The sequence below is a fragment of the Enhydra lutris genome, unplaced genomic scaffold (assembly GCF_002288905.1).
Source record: "Enhydra lutris kenyoni isolate GAN:26980312 unplaced genomic scaffold, ASM228890v2 scaffoldscaffold97, whole genome shotgun sequence".
In the NCBI taxonomy this organism is placed as follows: Eukaryota; Metazoa; Chordata; class Mammalia; order Carnivora; family Mustelidae; genus Enhydra; species Enhydra lutris.
Genome location: NW_019154181.1, coordinates 327,329 through 349,620, shown reverse-complemented (window position 1 = coordinate 349,620; position 22,292 = coordinate 327,329). Strand labels below are relative to the sequence as shown.

At 46.5% G+C, this 22,292-nt stretch overlaps 1 protein-coding gene across 1 annotated transcript in view; it reads right to left on the bottom strand.

The window, feature by feature from the left end:
- The window catches only part of LOC111139235 (ubiquitin specific peptidase 22), a 43,358-nt gene extending 21,655 nt beyond the window's left edge, over nucleotides 1-21,703 (bottom strand). The window contains exons 1-2 of the mRNA XM_022491448.1: nucleotides 21,376-21,703; nucleotides 2,502-2,634 (exon numbers count right to left, since the gene is read on the bottom strand). Of these exons, the coding sequence (XP_022347156.1) occupies nucleotides 2,502-2,634; nucleotides 21,376-21,546 (304 nt within the window). The 5' untranslated portion in view covers nucleotides 21,547-21,703. The remainder of the gene's footprint in view (nucleotides 1-2,501; nucleotides 2,635-21,375) is intronic.
- Between the last annotated feature and the right edge of the window lie 589 nt (nucleotides 21,704-22,292).

Sequence of the window (22,292 nt, the reverse complement as noted above, 5' to 3'; positions counted from 1 at the left end):
AGGTAGTTCCCTTGGAAAATTATTTTACTGTCAAGATAGGGGTACGCTGGCCTCCTTGGGAATGCCCGAAGCCACGGCCGACACAGGTATCACGCCTGCAGGCACCACGTGAGGGCCTTCTCCCTGCGTCACAGGGTGACTAGGGAATGGAGGGTGACACTACCCAGTGCTAAGTGGGCTGAAATCCCGCCCCCACCAGCACGTGCTCTTCCAGGGGCAACTACAATAACTCTTCTAAGACACACGGAACGAGGCTAAAGGCATTACTTTTGTACCTTTGTGGCTCATGGTGGCAAAATCTAAGTATCGCGTGACTTGCCATAAAAAGAAACTAGAGAAACTGAGAAACTAGAAGGTATGAAATCCAACAGCTCCGAGTTGGTCGCCCACACTCCCGCAGCAGGCCCCACAGTCCACGGGAATTGCAGCAGCCGGCTGAGCACACGGACCAGTCCCGGTGGAAGGACACCAGCCTATTGGAGGGACTATCCCGAATGAGCAGAAGCTCTCTTGCCTGAAGTGTGTCTCTATTACACCGAATTTAGGCAACTTTGTAGGGCAGGATGGACAAAGAAGTAGAACCTTCCATCAGACTGCCGTCAGACCCTCCTCGTCCCACACCTTACTCATCCGTCCCTCCGCAAGACCTCTGACAATGACCTTACTGCTACTAACACTGTTCTTAAGTGCATCACCCACAATATTCGGAGAAGACTCCGTTTAGGCCTCTTTCGCTACTCCAACTAAAAACCAGACGCCTGCTGAGAATTTTCCCAATAATCCATTTCCAGTCCCAACACTGTACTACTGAGTGTCCCCTGGGAGGGGAAGAACCTGACCACAAGGAAATCAAGGTTCCTCAGTCCTCATAGCACTGCTCCATTATCCTGCCCTTGGACATCCGACAAAATACTCTGTATAAAATGACGCCCAAAATGTTGACAGCCTAGAAGTTGCTCAGGAGATGACGGGCAGGAGCAGCAGTGAGATGCCCAGAGTGGAGGGCGGGCAGGTGCTCCCACAAGTTGGAAAGACAGAGACCAGAGGACGAGGTGGGAGTTGCGCTGCCCCAGGTCACTTCCTCACTTCAGCTTCCCTCTCCTGTGCCCTCCTCTCTACCCGGACAGAAAACTAATTTCTACCTTGGTTAAACACACAGACACAGAATCTTCAATAAATTCATGGACTTAATACAGCAAAGAACTGGACCTTTCTCCCCTTTCAAGGTTTTGTTTCTGAAAGCAAACTTTCTAAAACTTATTCATCCTGGAAAAGTAGAGGCAGGGTTTATCAATCAGGACAATGAAATGAATAAATTTCTGAAGTGACTTTTATAGATGACTCCGGGTAACAGTAAGATTCTTCAGATAGCTTTTCTAAGTGCAAATGTATATGCAATCTTCCACAACCCTTTACCCACACGAAATCACATCCCAGGCATGACAGCAGCATTGCCCGAGCAGGTCTGGTGCGAGAATCAGACATGGCAGGAATAGTCTTCATCTGTATTGTAAAAGCACGCATGTACATTAAGTAAATACAACTTTAACACCTCTACACTGTCCTGAGGAGGGTCTTTTCCATCGGGTTAGCCAGTGTAAGAGATCACCGGCGACCTCATTCCTCTGTGGGACGTAATTCATGAGAGCACTACTGGCCCCATTAGCTCTCTTTCCAAAAAGGCCAATCAGCTCATCATCATAACTCGAGCCCCTCGTTCCAAGCAGCAAGCAGCCTTCTCACCAGCGCTTTCTATGAGTTCTCGTGACAAGTGGGGCTGTTCCGGAGGGAGGACTCCGTTAGTACATTCCGTTTGTACTATTTAAAAAGGCCAGAAAAGAGCTTTAACTGGAGTTGCTGAGCCCCCATGAAGTTTCTCTGGCCTGGACCTAACCTCACCATCATCTAAAACATGATTCTGAAGCAGAGAAACATTTAAGGAGCACGGAAATAAAGCCAAGGACAAAACTTTGCTTTATGTAACTTCCAGAATGTGGGACAGTTGGAACTTCTAAGTATAAGAAACATTAAGTTTATCTCGACACCACCCTACTGTTAGCCTTTCCATGGCTCTGGGTTATCAAGAACAGTGAGAATCCATCACAGAAAGCAGTAAAAGCCACTCGGCCGTCGTCCATGCCGACATCAATAACCCAACACTGCATCCAAGATCTTTCTTTGCAAATTTTCAGCTCGTCAAGTATCTAACCATGCTTTTCAGAGGGAAAGATGGCTCTGAGGCTGCGTTAAAAAGAAAGATCCAGAACAGTGAGCCTTTGTAGTTTATCATTTCAAGTTACACAGAATACGAACTTCATGCCTGAAAGCAAGCTAGTAGGTCCATTGGCCCTGGGAGTCCCACGTGTTTCAGCGGCCCCGACTTTCAGCGGAACTTCACAGCGGCCCCTGGGAAGAGGGCTGCTGCGAGCCCCAGGGCAGGGATCAGAAGGGCCAGTAGGGGATGCTGCACGAGGGACATGCGTAGGGGGAGGGGGGCTCACCCAGGTTGTGCCGCTTGGACTTGGCATGTTCATGGATGTGTTTCTTTGTGAAGCAGCCGAAGAAGACACAGTGCAGGCAGGAGTGAAGCCGGTTCAGGTGGACGCCGCAGACGTGACAGACGCACGACTTTGCCTGAAATTGAGAGCAGAGAGTTAGAAACCAGGTGCCCTCGGAGAGAAAGTGGCCAAGCAAAGTGATCGGTAACGGACATGGTGACGGGAGGAAGCGAAATCACGGTATCAGAAATCACGGTATCATCAGCCTCACTCAACAAGAGGTCACCTTGCTAATCCTTTCAACGGCTCCGAAGGGTACTCCAGCTCATTTAGCTCAAAACTATCAGCTCCACGTAAGAAAGCTCAGCCCACAGCCTCAACTACCAAACCCAGCAGGCTGCTCAGAGGTTTGCCACATGAAGCTTTAGGAGTCTCCGCCTGAGCCCCGACGGGGAGCCACCAACACTCTCGGCTCCTGTCCCCGTTTCAGACCAGCAACCCGCAGCCTTGCCAACCCCTGCCGTGGACATCACTGTACGTTTGCTATTCCAGCTCCCACCACCAAAGCCAATTCAGCAGCCATCCATCAACCAGTAGAGAGGACATGAGTCAAAGTGATACAGAATAACAAGAAAAAGAAACTTTGTTGCCAAGAGTTAGACCGCAGAAACCTGAATTTGTAATCTCAGCCAATATGAGCAGTGATAATTCTTACATACCCAAACCACCCCAAAACACCACTGTTTCCAGCACAATATGACCTCGACACTGTAGTAGTAACTCTAAACTCCCTGCAGGCATCAAAGTGAATTTCCGGCCTCTGAGAGGACACCCTGGTGTCGGATTTTCCTCTGTGATGGGGGGGGGGCATGGAGCTGGGCCAGGAGGAAATAAACTGGGTACCGGGAAGGGGAAGGTAAAGACAGAGCACGCTGTCGACACACACTCCACACTACCCGCTGAAAGCACCAGACACCGGGGCCGCGGGCTGAAAGCGGCCACATCTGAAAGATGCCACACCCCAGTCAAGGCTCACCACCGCCTGCTGGAGATGGTTCTGGGCTCTTCTGGAAGTTACTAGTGTATATGTTTGACCACTGAGCCTGTGTGTGTGTGTGTATGTGTGTGTGTGTTTGTGACACACACAGTTAGAATGTGGACAAGGACGTGCCTAAACCCCAAGCGGCCCCTCAGCCTGGAGGCAGCCCCAAGCTTCCCACCGCACACACAAGATCAAGTCAGGTGCCAAGCCCTGCAGTGACAGGCTGTGCAATCACCTTGAATGGGTGGCACGGAGGGAGGAGGGGCTCTGGGGACCAGGCTCAAATCATATTTACCTAAAACATGAATCACTGTTTTCACCTAGCTGGTAACTGCCTGCAGGGAAGCAGAGCAAGTGCACATCAGCTGGGCAGGGATGGCGCCTCAACCAGCACAGAGCCCTGTGGCCAAAGCCCAAAGTCAGAAGACAAATTAGACGAGCTCCTCTCCCTGGCCCGTCCCCACCTCGTGCACTCTCTCAAATAAATAAATCCTCAAGACAAAAACAAAAAAATAAATGAATAAAATGCCGTATTAGTAGAAATAGTAGTTATATCATCTATTGATTCTTCTAATGATAAATCAAAGAAATTAGGTAACCATAATTGTTTTTAGGAATATAGGGGACATTTTTAAATTACACATATAGCTATAGTTGATGTAAGCAAGTGATACTTCCAGGCATCATGGAAAAATTTCCCTTTAGCTATAAATACTGTAAGTAAGAGATTCCTGGAGATTCAGTTATAACCATGAGTGAGAATCCATTTACTATTCACTACAATTACAGACACAAAAGAATGATTAAGAGGAAAGATTAAGAGGTGTCTTTTATTTTTATCACTCAGGATATTTTTTAAATTATTTTTAAAGATTTTATTTATTTATATTCCAGAGAGAAAGAGCATACACAAGCAGGGGGAGCAGCAGGCGGAGGGAGAGGCAGGCTCCCTGCGGAGCAAATACCCCCATGTGGACTCTGGTCCCAGGATGCTAGGATCATGACCCAAGCCAAAAGCAGACACTAACCAACTAAGCTACCTGGGCATCCCATCACTCAGGATATTTTAAAAAACTGATATTTAAAATTCCTCCATGGGACACCTGGGTGGCTCAGTGGGATAAGTCTCCGCCTTGGGTTCAGGTCATGGTCTCAGGGTCCTGGGATCAAGCCCCACGACTGGCTCTCCGCTCAGCGGGGAGCCGGCTTCTCCCTCTCTCTCTGCCTGCCTCTCTGCCTACTTGTGATCTCTCTCTCTGTCAAATAAATAAATAAATAATCTTAAAAAAAAATTCTTCCATGTACTTAAAACAGTAAATCCAATTCTATTTATATAACAAAAAAAATTCCAGAGTACCATTACCTTGAAAATATAAGCTTATTAGATAATTACATAACTGACACAATTTTTCCTTAAAACACAAAAAAAAACTTAAAAAAAATTTATTTAGAGAGAGAGAGAGGGGTAGGGGCAGAGGGAGAGAGTCCTCAAGCAGACTCAAGCTCATGCTCCTGAGCACGGAGCCCGACTTGGTCCTCCATCTCACGACGAGAACTGAAATCAAGATCTGGATATTCAGCCGAGAGAGCCAGCCAGGCGCCCCAAAACCCAGATCAAGTTTTTTAAAAAGATAAAAGGTAAGCCCTGAACTTTCAATGTAAAAATATATCAACTGTTCTTGTGCAGAATTTCATGGAAGAGAAATCTGCCTGAGGAAAAAGATCCTCCAGAAGTCAGCTGCACAAACACTACGGCAACTGTAAGGAAGCAGAGAGCTCCAACGGAAAACACAGAAACCGATCATGCCCTGAAGCCACCGGGTCAGGGGAAGAAAGCCTCAAATATAAATAAATGCACACACATACTCACACTTCAGCTAGGTATTTTTCATTTAAATAAAGCCCATGGTCGGGGCACCTGGGTGGCTCAGTCAGTTAAACATCTGATTCTAGATTTTGAGTCAGGTCGTGATCTCTCGTGAGAGATCCCCGTCTTGGGCTCTGCACTGGGTGTGGAATCTGCCTGGGATTCTCTCTCTCCCTCTCCCCCTGCATGCGTGTACATGTGCACACACTCTCTCTCAAATAAATAAATAAATAAATAAAATAATTTTTAAAATAAATAAATAAAGCCCATGCTCGATACTCATGTTAAGGCACACATTAGATTTTACTAACTGGAGCTCCCCTGTCACGTTCACCGTGGATATAGGTCATGAATCTATTACCCATAAACACCAATGACCTGCCACACACCCTAGCCACGAACAATTAATTAATTCATGCTTCCTATACAAGAATGAACATAAATGGATACCTCTTATAAGCCACTGAGTCCAACACCAAGAGAGACACGTGAGGAACAATGGGAGCCCGCTTAAGGGATTCCCACTAGACAATTTTGGTACAATTTGAGCATAAAAATGAGTAACAACAAGAACAGATTATATACTAAATAAAAAAGAATTCTCAAGTCCATTCTGACACTAATACTACACAAACACACACACACACACAGTCTTAATGGTCTTCTTCCCCGGAGAATTCCATCTAATCAATGTAGTAGGAAAGACAAAAATACACATGCAAAATCTTCATTTTCTAATCAACACCGTAATAATGGATTCAGGCAATGATCACCAGATGCTAAAACCACAGAGAGAAAAGTACTGAGTCATTCACAATAGCTAAAAGGGAGAAGAAAAAGCCCAAATTTCCATCAATGAATGAACGAATATGCAAATATAGTACATCCACACATTGGAGTATTACTCAGCCATAAAAAAGGAATGAAACTGCAACAACACAGATGAACCTTGAGAACATAAAGCTAGTGAAAGCAGCTGACACTGAAAGTCATGTAGTGTGATTCCATTCACATGAAATATGAAGAATATTAGTTCTTTGTAGAGACAGAACAGAAATCAGAGGCTGCCACCAAGGACTGAAGATGGAATGGGGAGGAGATAAAAGTTACCTGGGGGCACCTGGCTGGCTCAGTAGGAGGACCATGCCACTCTTGATCTCAGGGTTGAATCTGAGCCCCATGCTGGGTGCAGAGATCAGTTAAAAATAAAATCTTAAAAAAAAAAAAGTGATCTGAAACTTGGCAGATGTGGGGTGATGATCGTAAAACATCATGAACACGGTGACTTGTTCATTTTATTTATTTTTGAATTGTTCATTTCAAAGTTAATTTTTATGTGAATTTCACCTCAATAAAAAAAATACATTAAATTTCTTATATGCATGTGTACATGTGTGTACGTGTCTACATATGTCCGGGTGTCTGTACAATGGAGCAGAGGATATTTAGTTTCAAAGTATCACCCCAGAGACTACTTTTGTTGATTAAAAGAGAAAAGGTTACCTTTAGAACAGAGAACTCCGGCCAACAAGCACCACCTCATCCAAACCTTAACATCCCCCAAAGAAACCGACATACATGAGAGAAGTGCATATACCTAGAACACCAGAAGACACACAAAGGAATATCATAACTGTAATACCCAAACCTGAAAAGAAAAAATATTTGGCAGAAGCAAAAAGAATAAACTGTGGTACAGACAGTGAGGGGAATGACCAGAGCACTGAAGGAACTCACAGTAGGTCGAATCCCAGAAGCAAACACAGAGGAAGCCCGCCACTGAGAAGAACGCACTGCAGGTTTCGGTCATATGAAGTACTGAGGCAGGCAAAGGTCACCAGCTGGTTATGGAAGGGCGGATGGGGGCAGCGGCAGGAAAGGGTTTGCAGGGGACATCATGTGGAGTGCTGGGTGCAGTCCACAAGGACAGGAGTGTGTTCACTTTAGAAAAACTCACCAGGAGTGTGCCTTAACAGGAGGGATAAAAAGCCATAACACAAAATAGTAAACACACCGATAACAGATGCGGTTTGCAGTCATACTGAGAGACCTAAACCAAATGCTGTGCAATTTAAAAGGAGAACCGCCACACCTGATTGAGGACGAGGAGAGAACTCTGAGAAATCTGTACACAATTTCTGCTCAAATTCCACGGAATTCTATAAGATAAATGTTTCTTACAAGGGGTATGACTTCGGTTCAGCAGGAGAAGAGAACTAACTCCAAGTGGGAAGACCTGCTCTTCCGAAGAACAAGAAGTAAAGTGTGTAAGGACGGACCTCACTTCCTCCTCTGGGTGACCAGGTTCAACACCTCTAAAGAACACCGAGGAAGCTCTTCTGGAGGCGGCTGAGCGCTTGCCACTGAAGGGCTGTTACTGAGCTGACAGATGCAACAGCTGTGAGACCAATTCTCCAACAGTCATCAAGCAGCCCGCCAACCAACCAGACACTAACCACGGAGAGCTGGAAACTGTCTCTGACGCCGACTTTTGTCATTTGTATCAGCACGGTCCATTACAGGTCGAAGTCACGCAGGCAACCAGGAAACTGGGTTTTTTATTCTACTGCAAAGTCACTACAAACAACACACGTGGCTAGTGCCTGGAGTTCGGGACAGCACAGCTCCAGATCCTACAAGAAGCCATCACTGATTCCCACGAGGAGCTCGTAAGATCTGTGTCCTGAGTTCATTGACCCCGAAGGTGGAGCACAGAACCCAGAGCGGCTGGACATTAACCCTGGACGCCCCGAGAAGCAGCAGATGCGGTACCCACATTTGCAGGTCTGACACCGAATCTCAGAATGATAAAATAAAGGCAAGTGCTTAGTCCTGCCAAGTACGAGTGAAAATAATTAGGTAGATGTCCATTATTTCCTCATAGCCAGCTCCCAATTAATTCTTTAAAGATCTTGCATTCAGCTGTGGCCCACTCAACATCGGTTCAAGGGCACAGGAGCGGCTCACTTCCAGCTTCCACCACCTCGCTGTGAGATACAGCAAGTTACAGGATTCTCCCCACCTCCATGCGGTGACTTTTCTACCTCACACAGGCTACCACCATGGTTGAATGATCCGATGCTTTTTAGTGTACTGAGGACAGTGCCTGTATGTGTCTGGGATTAGCAATGGGCTCACGGTGGCTCCCCAAAAGGTGTGTCCCCGTCTTAATCTCCAGAACCTGAGAATGTTACCTTAGGTGGGAAATTCTGCATATGTAATTAAGTTAAGGGTGCTGAGATGAGATTACACTTGATTAGGGTGGTGGGCCCTAAATGCCAGCCTGAGTGTCCTTGGGAAGGTCACAAAGACCTTGGGCAAAGGAATGAAGAAGGAATGAAGGAATGAAGGAATGAAGACCTTCAAAGGAATGAAGGCCAGGTGAAGGAGGCAGACACTGGAAGGTGGGGGGCTGGAGCTGGCACAGGCCAGAATTGTTCCTCCCTTTGAGCCTCTGGACGGCGTGGTCCTGCCAACGCCAGGGGCTTTTGTGGGCTTTTGGCCTCCAGTACTTGTTCTAAACCCCCCCAGTTTGTGGTCACTTGTTAAAGCAGCTGTAGGAAAGAATACGGAGTTCATGTTAGCTAGTAGGACTCTAACCCACTCCTACTGACACTGAAAAGGTTAGGACACCTGTGCACCACACACTACTGGTCTGAATGGGCCAGGGAGAGGCACAAGGGTGCCAGGGTTCCTCCCTCAGCTCATCCTGTTGCGGAGGCAGCACTGGCCACTGTCCTGGATCGGGAGAGGCAGCAGAATTCTGGAGGCTGGTGGAGGTTCGGGGAAACTCTATCTGGAGTCTACTGCTCCTGGAGTTCTTGCAAGGATTTCTATATTAAATCCCTTTCTCCCATATATTAATTCAAGTAGATTCAGTAGCCTGCAAGGAAATCCTGAAACACAGCTAGGATTTTACTGACAGGAAAAGCAGACAGGGGTCAATAATTTGACAGTTCTGTTTGCATCCACATGGATAAAGCTAGAGAGGATTATGCTAAATGAAATAAGTCAATCAAAAAAAGACAAATACCCTATGATTTCACTCCTGTGTGGAATTTAAGAAACAAAACAAATGAACAAGTCAGGGGGAGAGGCAGACCAAGAAACAGACAAGTACAGAGAATGAACCAGGGGTTACCAGAGGGACAGGGGTGGGGGGATGGGGATTAAGGGGGCACTTGTGATAAACATGGGAGTTGTATGGAAGGACTGCCTCACTGTCTTATAGATCTGAAATTAGTATTATGGTATATGTTAACTGGATTTTAAATAAAAACTTAAAGAATGGGGCGCCTGAGTGGCTCAGTGGGTTAAGCCTCCGCCTTCCACTTGGGTCATGATCCCAGGGTCCTGGGATCCAGCCCCATATAGGGCTCCCTGCTTGACGGAGAGCCTGCTTCTCCCTCTCTCTCTGCCTGCTGGTCTGCCTACTTGTGCTCTCTCTTCCTGTCAAACAAATAAAATCTTTAAAAAAAAAAAAGAAAGAAAGAAAGAAAAGAAAAACAGTTCTGAGCTTACATAGTGTAAAAAATGCAGAGAAAGTCCATTCATTCAGCCCTAATACTATTTCCCTGGATACCCTAATCTCTATGATCTTCCTTCTCATACCCTCCTCCCCACCCCAAGAAGGATGGAGCGGGGGCAGACAGGGCCTATGAAGTCGGGGATGACTCAGTTGTACTGTGAATTTTGAGCTCAGCTTAAAGAAAGAAAGCGACAACCACAACACAGCACCTTGCAAGCTAACGCACGACTTCCCACCACCACTAGTCTATTAACACCTGACAACTGTAAGGAGGTAAGTTTAATTGTTTCTTATTCTCTTCAATAACTTTTTCAAGGGCTCAAAATACTCTTCTACCATCACAGACTCTGGTATGAGCAAAGGGACAGGAGTAAGTATTCCATTTTCCACGCAAACTGAGGCACTAAAAGGCAAATACTTAAATGAAACAATCTCCTCCAATGTCCCAACCTCAGAAAGCTACACTCGGGTCTCAGAATCTCTGCTCCAATAGATCTGTTTACTCCACTCCCTCTGGTACAAAAGGGAAAGTGAGTCAACTGCGAAGGAAGAAATACAGAGTTTGGTCTTCCTTCCAAGTTCCAAGAACAAAGGTCTTAAAACCCTTGGAATTTAAGTGACCTTATTGATAAAGGTGTCTTTTGTTATTTAAACAAGTCCCTTTCAACACGGCTGAAGTTTATGTTAATGAGCTGATTTTTGAAAGGCTTCCGGAGAGCCTCTGGATGGGGTCAGGGTGCCAGGGAGCCAACCAGGCCATTAGAGACCTGGAACTCTCAGCCCCACTCCAACCTCCACCAGTCGCCAATGATTTAATCGATCATGCCTCTGTAACAGTCTAATCAGTGTCTGCTTAATCGATCAGAACTATGTAATGAAGCCTTCGTAAAAATGCTACAGGACATGGTTCAGAGGGCTTCTGGGTTGGTTAATGCATCCATGTGATGTGGGAAAGAAACAAAGGCAGAAGAAAAATTATTAAATTTCCTTACTACTTCACAGCCCACTGACAAAATCCTTGAAACAGTGACACTCCTCTAGGAACTCAGGTGCTTCAATGTTAATACCTTGCTAGGGGCAAAAGGCAATCTTAGGCCACCTGACCCCCAGGATCCTTTAAGTCTACTTTAACAAAAAAATTCCTTTGGGGGCACCTGGGTGGCTCAGTTGGTTAAGCAGCTGCCTTCAGCTCAGGTCATGATCTCAGGGTCCAGGAATGGAGCCCCCCTGTTGTGCTCCCTGCTCAGCAAGGAGTCTGCTTCTCCCTTTTCCCCTCTGACCCTCCCCTCTGCTCATGTGTAAGTGCACACCCACTCTCCAAAAAAAATTCCTCGGGTGTCTGGATGGCTCAGTCAGGTGTCTGCCTTTGGCTCAGGTCATGATCTTGGGATCAAGCACTGTGTCACATGGTGTGTGGGGAGGGGTTGGGGTGGAGGTGGGGTCCCCGCTTGGCAGGGAGTCTACTTCTCCCTCTCCCTCAGTCTCTCCTCCTGCTTGTGCTGTCTCTGTCTCTCTCAAATGAATAAATAAAATCTTTAAAAATAAATTAAATAATTTTAAAAATTCCTTTGGAAATTTCCTTTATCTCTACCCCCCAAAATATATATTGGCAATCATCCCTCAAGCATATGACCCACAGATATTACATCTGCAGGATCTCCAGGTTAAGGTTTTATTAGACGGTAATAAATAATCTTTTCCCAACAACAGCTAGACCCCTCAAGGTGCTAGAAACCCTGCTTCCAAAATTCCTTAGGGACTTAACGCTGTTCCTAACCCCCACCCACCTTGAAAGTATACAATGGGCCACTCCTCATGACCCCAGTACAGCTCTTTCTGTCCTGTCCCTGTGCTTTAATAAAATCACCTTTCTGCCCCCAAAGACAATTCAAGAATTCTTTCTTGGCCACTGGCTTCAAACCCTCTCATCTTTCCTACTCATATGCACTGGGATTGTGGTGCATCCCGACTCCACTGGAACAAAGCTGCCATGCCCAGGGTCCTTCCAGACCCCTTCCTATGTACCTCTTCATCTGGCTGTTCGTCTTACACTTTATAGTATCTTTTACAGTAAATTGGTAAGCGAAAGTAAATGTTTCCCTGAGTTTTGTGAACTTTTTTTTTTTTTTTTAACACTTTGGGAGAGTGAGCAAGTGAGAATGAGCAGGGAGAAGGCAGGGGCAGAGCGAGAGGGAGAAGCCGACTCTTACTGAGGAGGGAGCCTGATACGGGACTCGATCCCAGGACCCTGAGATCATGACCCCGGCCGAAGACAGACACTCAAACAACTGAGCCACCCAGGCGCCCCAGTTCTGTGAACCATTTTAACAAACTCCCAAATCCAAGGAAGGCATCCTAATCAGCTGCAAGCACAGGTGCCAGTCTGGACTTGGGACTGGTGTGTGAAGCAGGAGCAGTGCTCTGGATCGGAACCGTTAACCTGTATAATCTTACATGTCTCCAGGAGGTGTCCAAGTTGAGTCTAATTGTACAACATACAGCCGCTGTCTGCGAGATTAGAGAATTACTTGGTGATATTGTAAAACATTCCAGAATAAATCAGTGGGAGCACAAACTGCAGACTCAAAGTAACCTAATTTCAAGGCCCAAATTTGGTGTTCCCGATCAGTACCCTTACATAGGTTAGGAGACTCACCTGCCACACCAACTTAAAACGTATATCGTGAGTACCAACATCAAGTGAAATTATGTATGAAAAATGCTTTACAGAATACAAAATGCTTTGTAAATATAAAGCACTATTATCATAAATGAGAAATCAGAGACACTCAAGAGAGACTGGGGGGACCTGGGTGACTCACACTTTTGGAGAGAAGCAAGGGCAAAATCCCCACGGTACTGACCAGCTTGGGCTAGTTTTTCTTTCCCTTGGGCTATTCTCAATTCAAATTCCACATCACCTCCCAACTCTCAGTGTAACTGTGTATAGGGAGTAATCAGATTATCCAAAACCCTCATTTTAACCTCCTTTTTCCACTTTATTCCCCAAAGTCTTTTACCAGAGCTGCTGATAAGTAGTAATAAAAGCTACTGATTCTGGCTCAATTTCAGTCTCCGCTGCAGGAATCTGTCAACATAAGGTGAGCAGCAAGAAACAAACCTCAGATATCTGCTTAAGGTAGGTCATTCCGGTACCTGAAAACTGAGTTTAACTTAATCTTCTTAACTTTAACAGCACAAAGGGAAACCGTAATATATGCAAATTTGTAAGTAACCAGTTAGCCGGTCAGAAGATGCCAGAATGCAAAGCAGGCCATGACCAAAAAATCTGACTGTATGACAAATAAATGTATGTGATAATGCCCACGTATGTAGAGTGTATGAGACAACACGCCTAAGTAACATGGAAATGAGCGTAGGGTGTAAAATGAAAGGCAAAAGGAGCCACATGTAAGCCAGGTGATAACACTGCTCCCCAAGGAGGGGAAGAGCAACAATTCTGAAACCGCTGCTGGGAGGGGAAATTTTTTCCTCTACCCTCCAAGATTCTTCCAAGGGGCCTAAGATTTAAATCAATGTGAGACAGACTAACAAAAGCAAAAAAAAAAAAAAAAAAATGTGCACACGGAGACCAATACTGACATTAAGACCCAAAGAAATGACAAGTGTTGGTGGTATAGTGGTGAGCATAGCTGCCTTCCAAAGAAATGACAAAAGCTGGCAGAGAGACAATAAATCTGAGTGGAACTGACAGGACACTTATGTTCAGAACCTGCAATGAATAAGGAATTAAACACAGATTTGGGGCTGGGCCTGAAACTGGTAAAAAGTAATAAAGGTTATACAGCTTTCTCGGTTCTAAAACCGCTATCTCTGCCAGAGTGTTCTTTCATGGGCCTTTTTTTTTTTTTTTAAAGATTTTATTTATTTAGTTGACACAGAGAGGGAGAGAGATCACAAGTAGCCAGAGGCAGGCAGAGAAAGACCGGGAAGCAGGCTCCCTGCCGATCCCAGGACCCTGAGATCACGACCTGAGCTGAAGGCAGAGGTTTAACCCACTGAGCCACCCAGGCGCCCCTTTCATGGGCCTTTTTAAAGGAACTTTTCATTCGGAATAGACAATATGAGGAAGTGTCACTTCAGGCAGCAGACTACCCTTGTCCCTATACCACTGTACAAGTAAACTGAAAAAAAACAGGTAAGTACATGGATGGCGGGCAGTTTCAGAGAAGCTACAGGTAAGCAAGAGGAGAAGGCTAGAATAATCCACGTAGTACTGGATTAGAGTTGGAGACGTCACTATGAACTCAGGTCTAGTTTAATAAGGCTGGGGATGAACAACCACAGACATGTGTGTACATGAACCTATATACACACGTTTGTTTTTTAGTTCTGTCCCCTGAGGGCTGGGAAGCCACATCACTGGTATCAACAGGTACAGCCATGGCCCAAATCGTAAATTCTAACTCTAGTCTCCAATAAAAGGAACTAGGGCCCCTTGGAGAAATGGCAGATTCTAACACCAGGGCAGAAAATATACAATATAAGCCTAGAAACTCACAGTACCAGAAAGTAAGGAAGTCCTCAAAAATAACCATAAACCAAACAAACACTGGTAAGGGTATGTCAGAGTGACAGAGAAGACAACTGGAAGAGCTCCCATCGGCTAAAGCTGGAACAGTCTGAGCAACAAAACAGAATACTGGATTATAACCCATGGTATGAAGTATCTGTAAATCTATGCCAACACAAAACGCTGAGTAAATACTAAATGAGTGAGAAAGGACAGATATTTCTCACAGAAAAAGTCCAAATAATTTCTGTAGTTACCCTGACCTCAAGAGGTAGAGCATAACTGCTCACTCCTTAAGCGTGACCTGTGCAAGTGACTCTGCTCCCAAGAGGATACTATGGAAAGGAGGAGAAAAGAGTCACTTTACTGCTGAGCAGGATGAGAGCCACGTGGTCAAGCTTACCACCTATATTTGTAAGTCGTGCCGACCCCTTCACCCTTGACAGAGCTTGGTAAGGGCATAACACCTCTCTGGTCTTCCCAAAACCCATAACCACAGCTATGAACCATGAGGAAATCAGACAAGCCCAAACTAAGGGTCGTTCTATGAAATACCTGAACGATAGGTATTTTAGAATAGCAACAGGTACTTAGAAGCCTCAAAGCTTCTAAAGTCATCGAAAACAAAGAAAGTGTAAGCAAATGTCACAATCCAGAGGAGCCAACGGAGACATGACTATGAAATGTAATGTGGAATCCTGAACGGGATTCTGAGAAAGAAAAAGGAGACCAGGGAAAAACTAATGGGATCTGAATGAAGTAGGACTTTCAGTTAACAACAATGTATCAAGCTTTGTCATTGGTTTGTTATTGGTAACAATAAGAGGTTAACAATCAGGGAGACTGGGGGGCGTGGTCTGAATAATATGGGCGCATTGTTATCAAAGATGGACATTGTTAATATTTTATTACAGTCTGCAAGATGTTACCATTGGGGGGAACTGCGTGAAGGGTACAGGGATCTCTATGAATTATTTTTTACAATAGCATGTCAATCTATGATTATCTCAAAAGAAATTTTTTTTTTCCATTCTGGACTTTTACTTGGAATGACCTGTCCCCTGCTTAGTATGAATTGTATGATATCTTGTTGTAAGGATTTGAGAGATTCAAGGCATCGATAAATAAAGCGGAAGTTAATTCCTCAAGAGAACAGAGTTTGAAGGAAAAAGTGTACTTTAAAAAAAAAAAGACATACTGTGGTGCCTGGGTGGCTCAGTGGGTTAAGCCTCTGCCTTCAGCTCAGGTCATGATCTCAGGGTCCTGGGATCAAGTACCACATGGGGCGCTCTGCTCGGCAGGGAGCCTGCTTCCCCTCTCTCTCTGCCTACTTGTGATCTCTCCCTCTGTCAAATAAATTTTTAAAAATCTTAAAAAAAAAAAGAAAGACACACCCAAAAAATGAACTGAACTGAAAGAAAGAAAGAAAACAAAAAACCCAGAGTGGGCTCAGCAGCATTCTCAACGTCATGGTTAGGTGCCAGGCTGAGTCAATGAGGACTAACCAACCTGTCTCAAAGGTGAAGCCAGCAACACACGAACATCTAACGGTTCTCAGTTCACGATCTCCCAGTGTGTCCTGTAAGGCACCAATGGCAGAACTGTTTTCCCCCAAGTATGATTTCTACTAAAAAGTTCAAATGAATAGAAGAGATTTATTCAGATCTGAAGGGATAGATCTTGGGACTCCAGAACTAAAACAGCACTTTAAAAAGACATGACCAGTGCACATCCTGGACTAGTATATCTTTTTCTGAAACACATGGCAAAGTACCACTGACTGACTCAAGAGAAGTAAGACCATTTTCCAGCTGCAATGACTTCTGTTTCCATAGGACAACCAAACACCTGAGCCACACTTATACAACCTGACTTTTAAGAGCTCCTCTCGTCGAGGCAAGCGTCCACTGGGTAGTGATCTGTGTTTGTTGCTTGGTAAAGATTCAAAATGAAAGGGCATTACACTTGTACTCTCTGAAACTATACTACCTTAAATTTTTATGTTTCAGGCACCCGGGGGGCTCAGTGGGTTAAGCAACTGCCTTCAGCTCAGGTCATGAACCTAGAGTCCCAGGACTGAGGCCCACTTCAGGCTCCCTGCTCAATGGGGAGTCCGCTTCTCCCTCTGACCTTCCCCCCTCTAATGCTCTCTCTCACTTTCAAATAAATAAATAAATAAATACATACATACATATTTAAAACAAATAAGCTTTTATCTGCTCAGTGGGGAGTCCGCTTCTCCCTCTGACCTTCCCGCCTCTAATGCTCTCTCTCACTTTCAAATAAATAAATAAATAAATAATTACATATTTAAAACAAATAAGCTTTTATCTTTCATACTTAGTTTTTGTACTTGTCTCCTTTTGGCCACCTCCCTCTCCATGTTTTTCCACACAAAAAAGTGCTTTTTTTTTTAGGTTTAATGTTAAGTAGACAAATCACATTTCGATCCCTTGGCAACAAAAACATACGTAAAAATGACTTGCTGAAGATTATTCCTTCTTTAAACTGATTACCAGGCTAAAGTTTTAGAAATTCTTAGTAAATCCTCCAAACCGAAAGCTTGAAAGAAAGGGGAAAATACACAGCACTGTTTGCATCCAATGGAATATTAAGGGCACAGCTCAACAGATCCGTATGCATGGGCAGTAAGTGAAAGACGGAAACAAGATACACAGCATATATGTTTACATAAATAGAAACACGTAACTTTGCTTTATACGCAGATTTATAATTTTTTAAAAGATTTATTTATTTACTTCACAGAGAGAGAGGGAGAGACACCACAAGTAGGCAGAGTAGTAGGCAGAGGGAGAGGGAGAAGCAGCTCCCCACTGAGCAGGTAGCCTAATGCAGGGCTCTGTTCCACATGCTGGGATCCTGACCTGAGCCCAAGGCAGATGCTTAACCAACTGAGCCACCCTGGTGAACCTGTAATTTTTAAAGAAATCTCTGAAGACCCAGGCAGCAAACATATCTTAACAGTAGTTGTGTGGAGTCAGAAAAGACTCACTGTATACATTCTATGTGCCTGTAGGGTGTTTTACTTTACACATGAAGAATATATTCATATTGGGAGGTCTGGGGGGCTCAGTCAGTTGAGTGGCTGCCTTCAGCTCATGGGATGGAGTCCCGCATCACACTCCCTGCTCGACGGAGAGCCTGCTTCTCCCTCTGCCTGCCACTCTGCCTGCTTGTGTGCTCTCGCTCTCTGACAAATAAATAAAATCTTTAAGAAAGAAGTTCATATTGTCACCTCTGTAATTTTTTTTAAAAAATACACAGATTCACTCATGCATTTTACTCTTCCTCAGTAAGACTGACTGACAAGCATCTAGACTTATTTACACATTCCTGTATGTGTTCAGGCTCTAATTACCCTACATGTAAGAATTAGCACTGGGCATCTACAAATAGTCTAAATTTTAAGGCAGATATTTATTTTCTGGCTGTGTGACACCTACTATTTAATTGCCTTTTGACAATTATCATTTCCATTCCTCAAGACAGAAGCCCAGGGCTCCAGAGCGGACTCTGGGATGAAGAGAGAATGAGAGTTTCAAACAAACAGGGAATCATTCCACTTTCTTCCAAAGGGTATCCAATTCCACATTTAAACTGTGGTGCAAAGACCACAAAGGTCAAACAACAAAATGTTAGAGTAAGAAAGGTATGACCACGGGATCTCAGAGCCCTCCGGCCTCTCACTTATTATTTCCCAGGTAAGTTTCCTTCTCTCTAGCTCCTTTCTCAAACAAAGTATTTCCCTAAGAATTTCTAACCAAAAGATTGTTTTAGGCCCCAAATTTTGTGCCTCACATAGAAACCTTCAAAGGCAGTTTACTGTCCTCCAGATTACTGACCAAATTAAACCAAAATCCGCAATGATCCAAAATTACAGGAGGCTTGACAATTCTTCTTCATTTGTGTCAAAGTTTATCTGGTAGAAGTACTTACTACAGCTACAAAGAGGACTGTGTTTTTGTTTTTTGTTTTTTTTTAAGATTTTCTTTGTCTCAGAGAGAGAGAGCAAGAGCGCACACAAAAGCAGGGGGAGGGGCAGGCAGAGGGAGAAGCAGGCTCCCCGCTGAGCAAGGAGCCCCATGTGGAACGGGATCCCAGAACCTGGGATCATGGCCTGAGCCAAAGGCAGACACTTAACTGACTGAGTCACCCAGGTGTTCCAAGAGGGTTGTATTTTGAGGACAAGCTGCTGCAAAATTTCAGAGTCACAGAAACCGTTAAAAAAAAAAAAGAGAGGAATGATTATTTAAAATATTTCCTGTCCTCTCAAGTATCTCTATGTTCACAATACAATGTAGACTTTGTTATGTCATAATAACGGACGGATAGCACTGTAAAACCTTGATGTTTTCATTGTCAGTTTCTTTTTCACACACAAACCCTAAAATGATAAGGTATTTGCTATATTCAACACATGCGAGAAAAGCAGGGCCCACTGTGGCAGCACTGAGTGCTAAATCATGGGAACACAGGAACATTTTTATATTCTGTAGTACCCAAGTCTTACTGTAATTCAAGGCTAAACTGGACAGAAAGTTACCAAATCTGATCATGTTCTTCTTACTCTGTGCCTACCAAAAGAAGAAAAAGGTGGATACAAAAACGATAACCCATTTCTATTTAGAGAAAGCTCTCCTGTTATCCAAGGCTTCATTCCTATGGTCACACTGTCGCTGAGACTTCAACCTCAAAAGGCACCTTTGTTTATTTATGGAGATTACAACTCAAACTGAAATATTTTTACAGGAGACTTCATATTATTAAAACCAAAATATACTAAGCCTACAGATCTACTGAGAATCCTACACACCGTGAAAGGTGCATTGTTCATTGTTAAACATCAGGGTTAAACCGTTTGTCAAACCAGCTCTTCCTTGGCTGGGCCACTAGAGAGTGCTAGACATACAGTTATACAGGACCAAGTGATACAAAAATTACGCGCCCTCCCCCTCGCCCCCCCAAATCTGGAGCAGAGAAGACAAAGGGCATTAGGATTCCTGCCTGGTATACCACCAGAAGATTTTGCAACACTGACAGATGTGGAGTTTGAAGTATTTATCACCACCTCTTGTCTGTCAACAGCTCAAGTCCCTTCAAGTGAGTAAGAGAGATGTGCTTCAACAGCTTCCAAACTGAGTAACTGAGATTAAAGGATTAATCCAAGACATTACAGCAAACGAAAAAGTGATTCCTTCCTTTAGGAACAAAGACAAGTTAATAACGACTATTGACTCTTTCAGCTTTGTTAAAAATTTACAGGAGAAGGGGAGGGGAGAGATAAGAAAAACGTAGGGGATTCCTAAAGTTAGGAATCCAATGTGGCGAGGACTCTTACACACACCATATAAACCTAAACCAATACACTAAAGACATGGAGCAGTAACAAGATTATCGCCCAAAGACCACCGGCTTCAGCCACGGTTTTTTTAAGGACCACACAATTCCATTAGCAAGAATCTCCCTTTGATCTTAACAGAAATCATCTCTGATTTTAGTTCATTCTAAGAGGTAATGCTTCCCAACACCATCATTAATAAAAAGAAAGAAAACTGGTTGCTCAATCCCTACAATCTCAGTGGATGTTCGTTTAAAAAAAAAATGTTAAAAAAGCTGCAAGGTAGAAAGAGCGTAACACACCTTTCAGCCTCACTGAACTGCAAAATCGAGTTACACTGTAACAAGATTCAGATAATACCATTACTTTCTGACTTCCACATCATTAATAAGCTTAATGGGACGTTTACCTGAAAATGGTAACACTAAATGTAATTTCCTCAACGTCTCACGGAGGTGATCAGTTTCTTACTAAAGCCTCTTAACGGAGAAGGCAAGCCACTGTCCAACCTTCCCATCAAACCGATCTTTTAAAAATCCACTTCTCCATGGGGCGCCTGGGTGGCTCAGTGGGTTAAAAACCCACTCCTCCGTAGCTACAAGCAATTCTCCAAAAACACATCGTGCTGGTAACGAAATGGCTTTCCCAGATACAGGTGGCTCGACTTGCTCTATTTCCAACCACTCAGCACTTCTCACCCCCTCCACCCACGTCCGGATCTGAAATGGGGCGGGGCGATGCCATCTCGCTGCGTTTGCTCCTGCAGACCCTGGAGTCCGTGGTGTGGTCTGCCCAAGCACCACACAGTTGTAGCTTCACCCTAACAACTCCCGGCCGAGACACACGGTTCCGTTTCCCTGACGCAGGTAAGCCTTCATTCACACTCCACATTAATGGGTGCTCAGTATGGTGGCAGGGGACGGACCCACAGCAAACCACCCAACGTGCCCCGGAGTCTTTGTCCCTTTTCTCTGTCCCAAGTCTTCTCATTGCCCCCATTCCCTGCCCCCCGCCGAGCCCTCCCCCGCGCCGGAGGGTTCCTGGGTAAGGCCTAGTGCTGGAACCTCGGACACCTTCGTCCTCCGTACCAGGTTTCCACCGCCACCCGGGAGGAGAAAACCGCCCCCTTCCTAGAGCCGCCCTTGCCCACCCCCAGAACTGGACCCGCCCCAAACCCCGCCCCTGCTCCGTCCCCACCCCCGCAGTGGAGCGGGGGAGGAAGACGGGGGAGGGGAGGAGAGGCCGCGGGAGCACCAAGGCGGCGGCGAAGGGGAGGAGGAGGGGTAAAGGAAGGGGGAGGGAGAAAGAGGGTAGGGAATAAGAAAGGAGAAGAGCCCTCTCGGCGCCCCCCCCCCCGCCCCCACCGCCGGCGAGCGCAGCCCGAGGAGGGTCCGCAGGAGGCTAACAAGCCCTCCCTTCCTTCTCCTCGCCCCCAACAGGGCCCAGAAGCCCCCCCCCCCCACTTGCTGGGCAGCGCTGCAAAAGAGCTGCTCCCCGGCTCCTAGGTCAGCCCGCAGTTTCCCGGGAGGAGAGGGGGGGGGTCGCACCTTGCGCTTGCGAGCCTCCGCCGTGCCGCTCCACACGAAGCACTGATAGATGGCCCGCAGGTTCTGCTTCCAGTTGTCCACCTTGAAGCTGCTCAGGTGCGAGCAGCCCGGCGGCGTCACCACCAGCTCCGCGTCCATGGCCTCGGTCTCCGGCTCGGGCCGGGAGACCATGGGGGGTAAGGCCCGGCCGCGCGCGGGGGGCGGCGAGGGGGACGAGGACGACGCCAGCGCTGCGCGGGGGGCTGCTCGGCGGCGCGCCCCAGCCCACGAGCGCGGGGAACAAAGCGCGGGCAGCCGCGGGGCCGGCGGACAAAGACCCGGCTGCGCGGACGCCCAGGGGGAGGCGGCGGCGATCCAGGCGCCGCCCGCGCAGCGCTCGCCGGGTTCGCGGAGCGCGGCGCGGGGCGGGGCGCGGAGGCCGCAGGCGGAGGTTACGTCATCCCCGGCCGGCCGCGGGAGCCGCACTGCGCAGGCTCTAGCCGCTCCCGGGTCCGCCCCGCCGTCCGCCCCCCCCCCCCGCCCCCGACACCCGGCGCCCGCCCCCCCCGCCGCCCCCGACACCCGGCGCCCGCAGGCTGCGGGGCGATCCGCGCCGAGCGCAGGGCGAGGGAGTGCAGCCGGCCGGGGCCCGCCCCCGCGCTTAGGCCAGCGGGGGTCGTTAGCTGTCAGTACGGGCCGCCGGGTTCAGAGAGGCCTCCCGGGAAGCTGGCCACTTGTCCTTCCCGGTCCCCTCGGAGAACTGCGGAGGCGGGGGGCAGCCGAGGATTGGGCGACGCGGACTGTCCGTCGGGGCACTGAACCGGTTTGCACTGGCCTGAGCTCTGCCGCAGAGAGGCGGAGCAACGGGCCGGGCCTTGCAAATCCGTGCAGTCTCTCTGGGCCTCGCGATCCGTGCTGAGCCCTAACCTGGGCTTTCC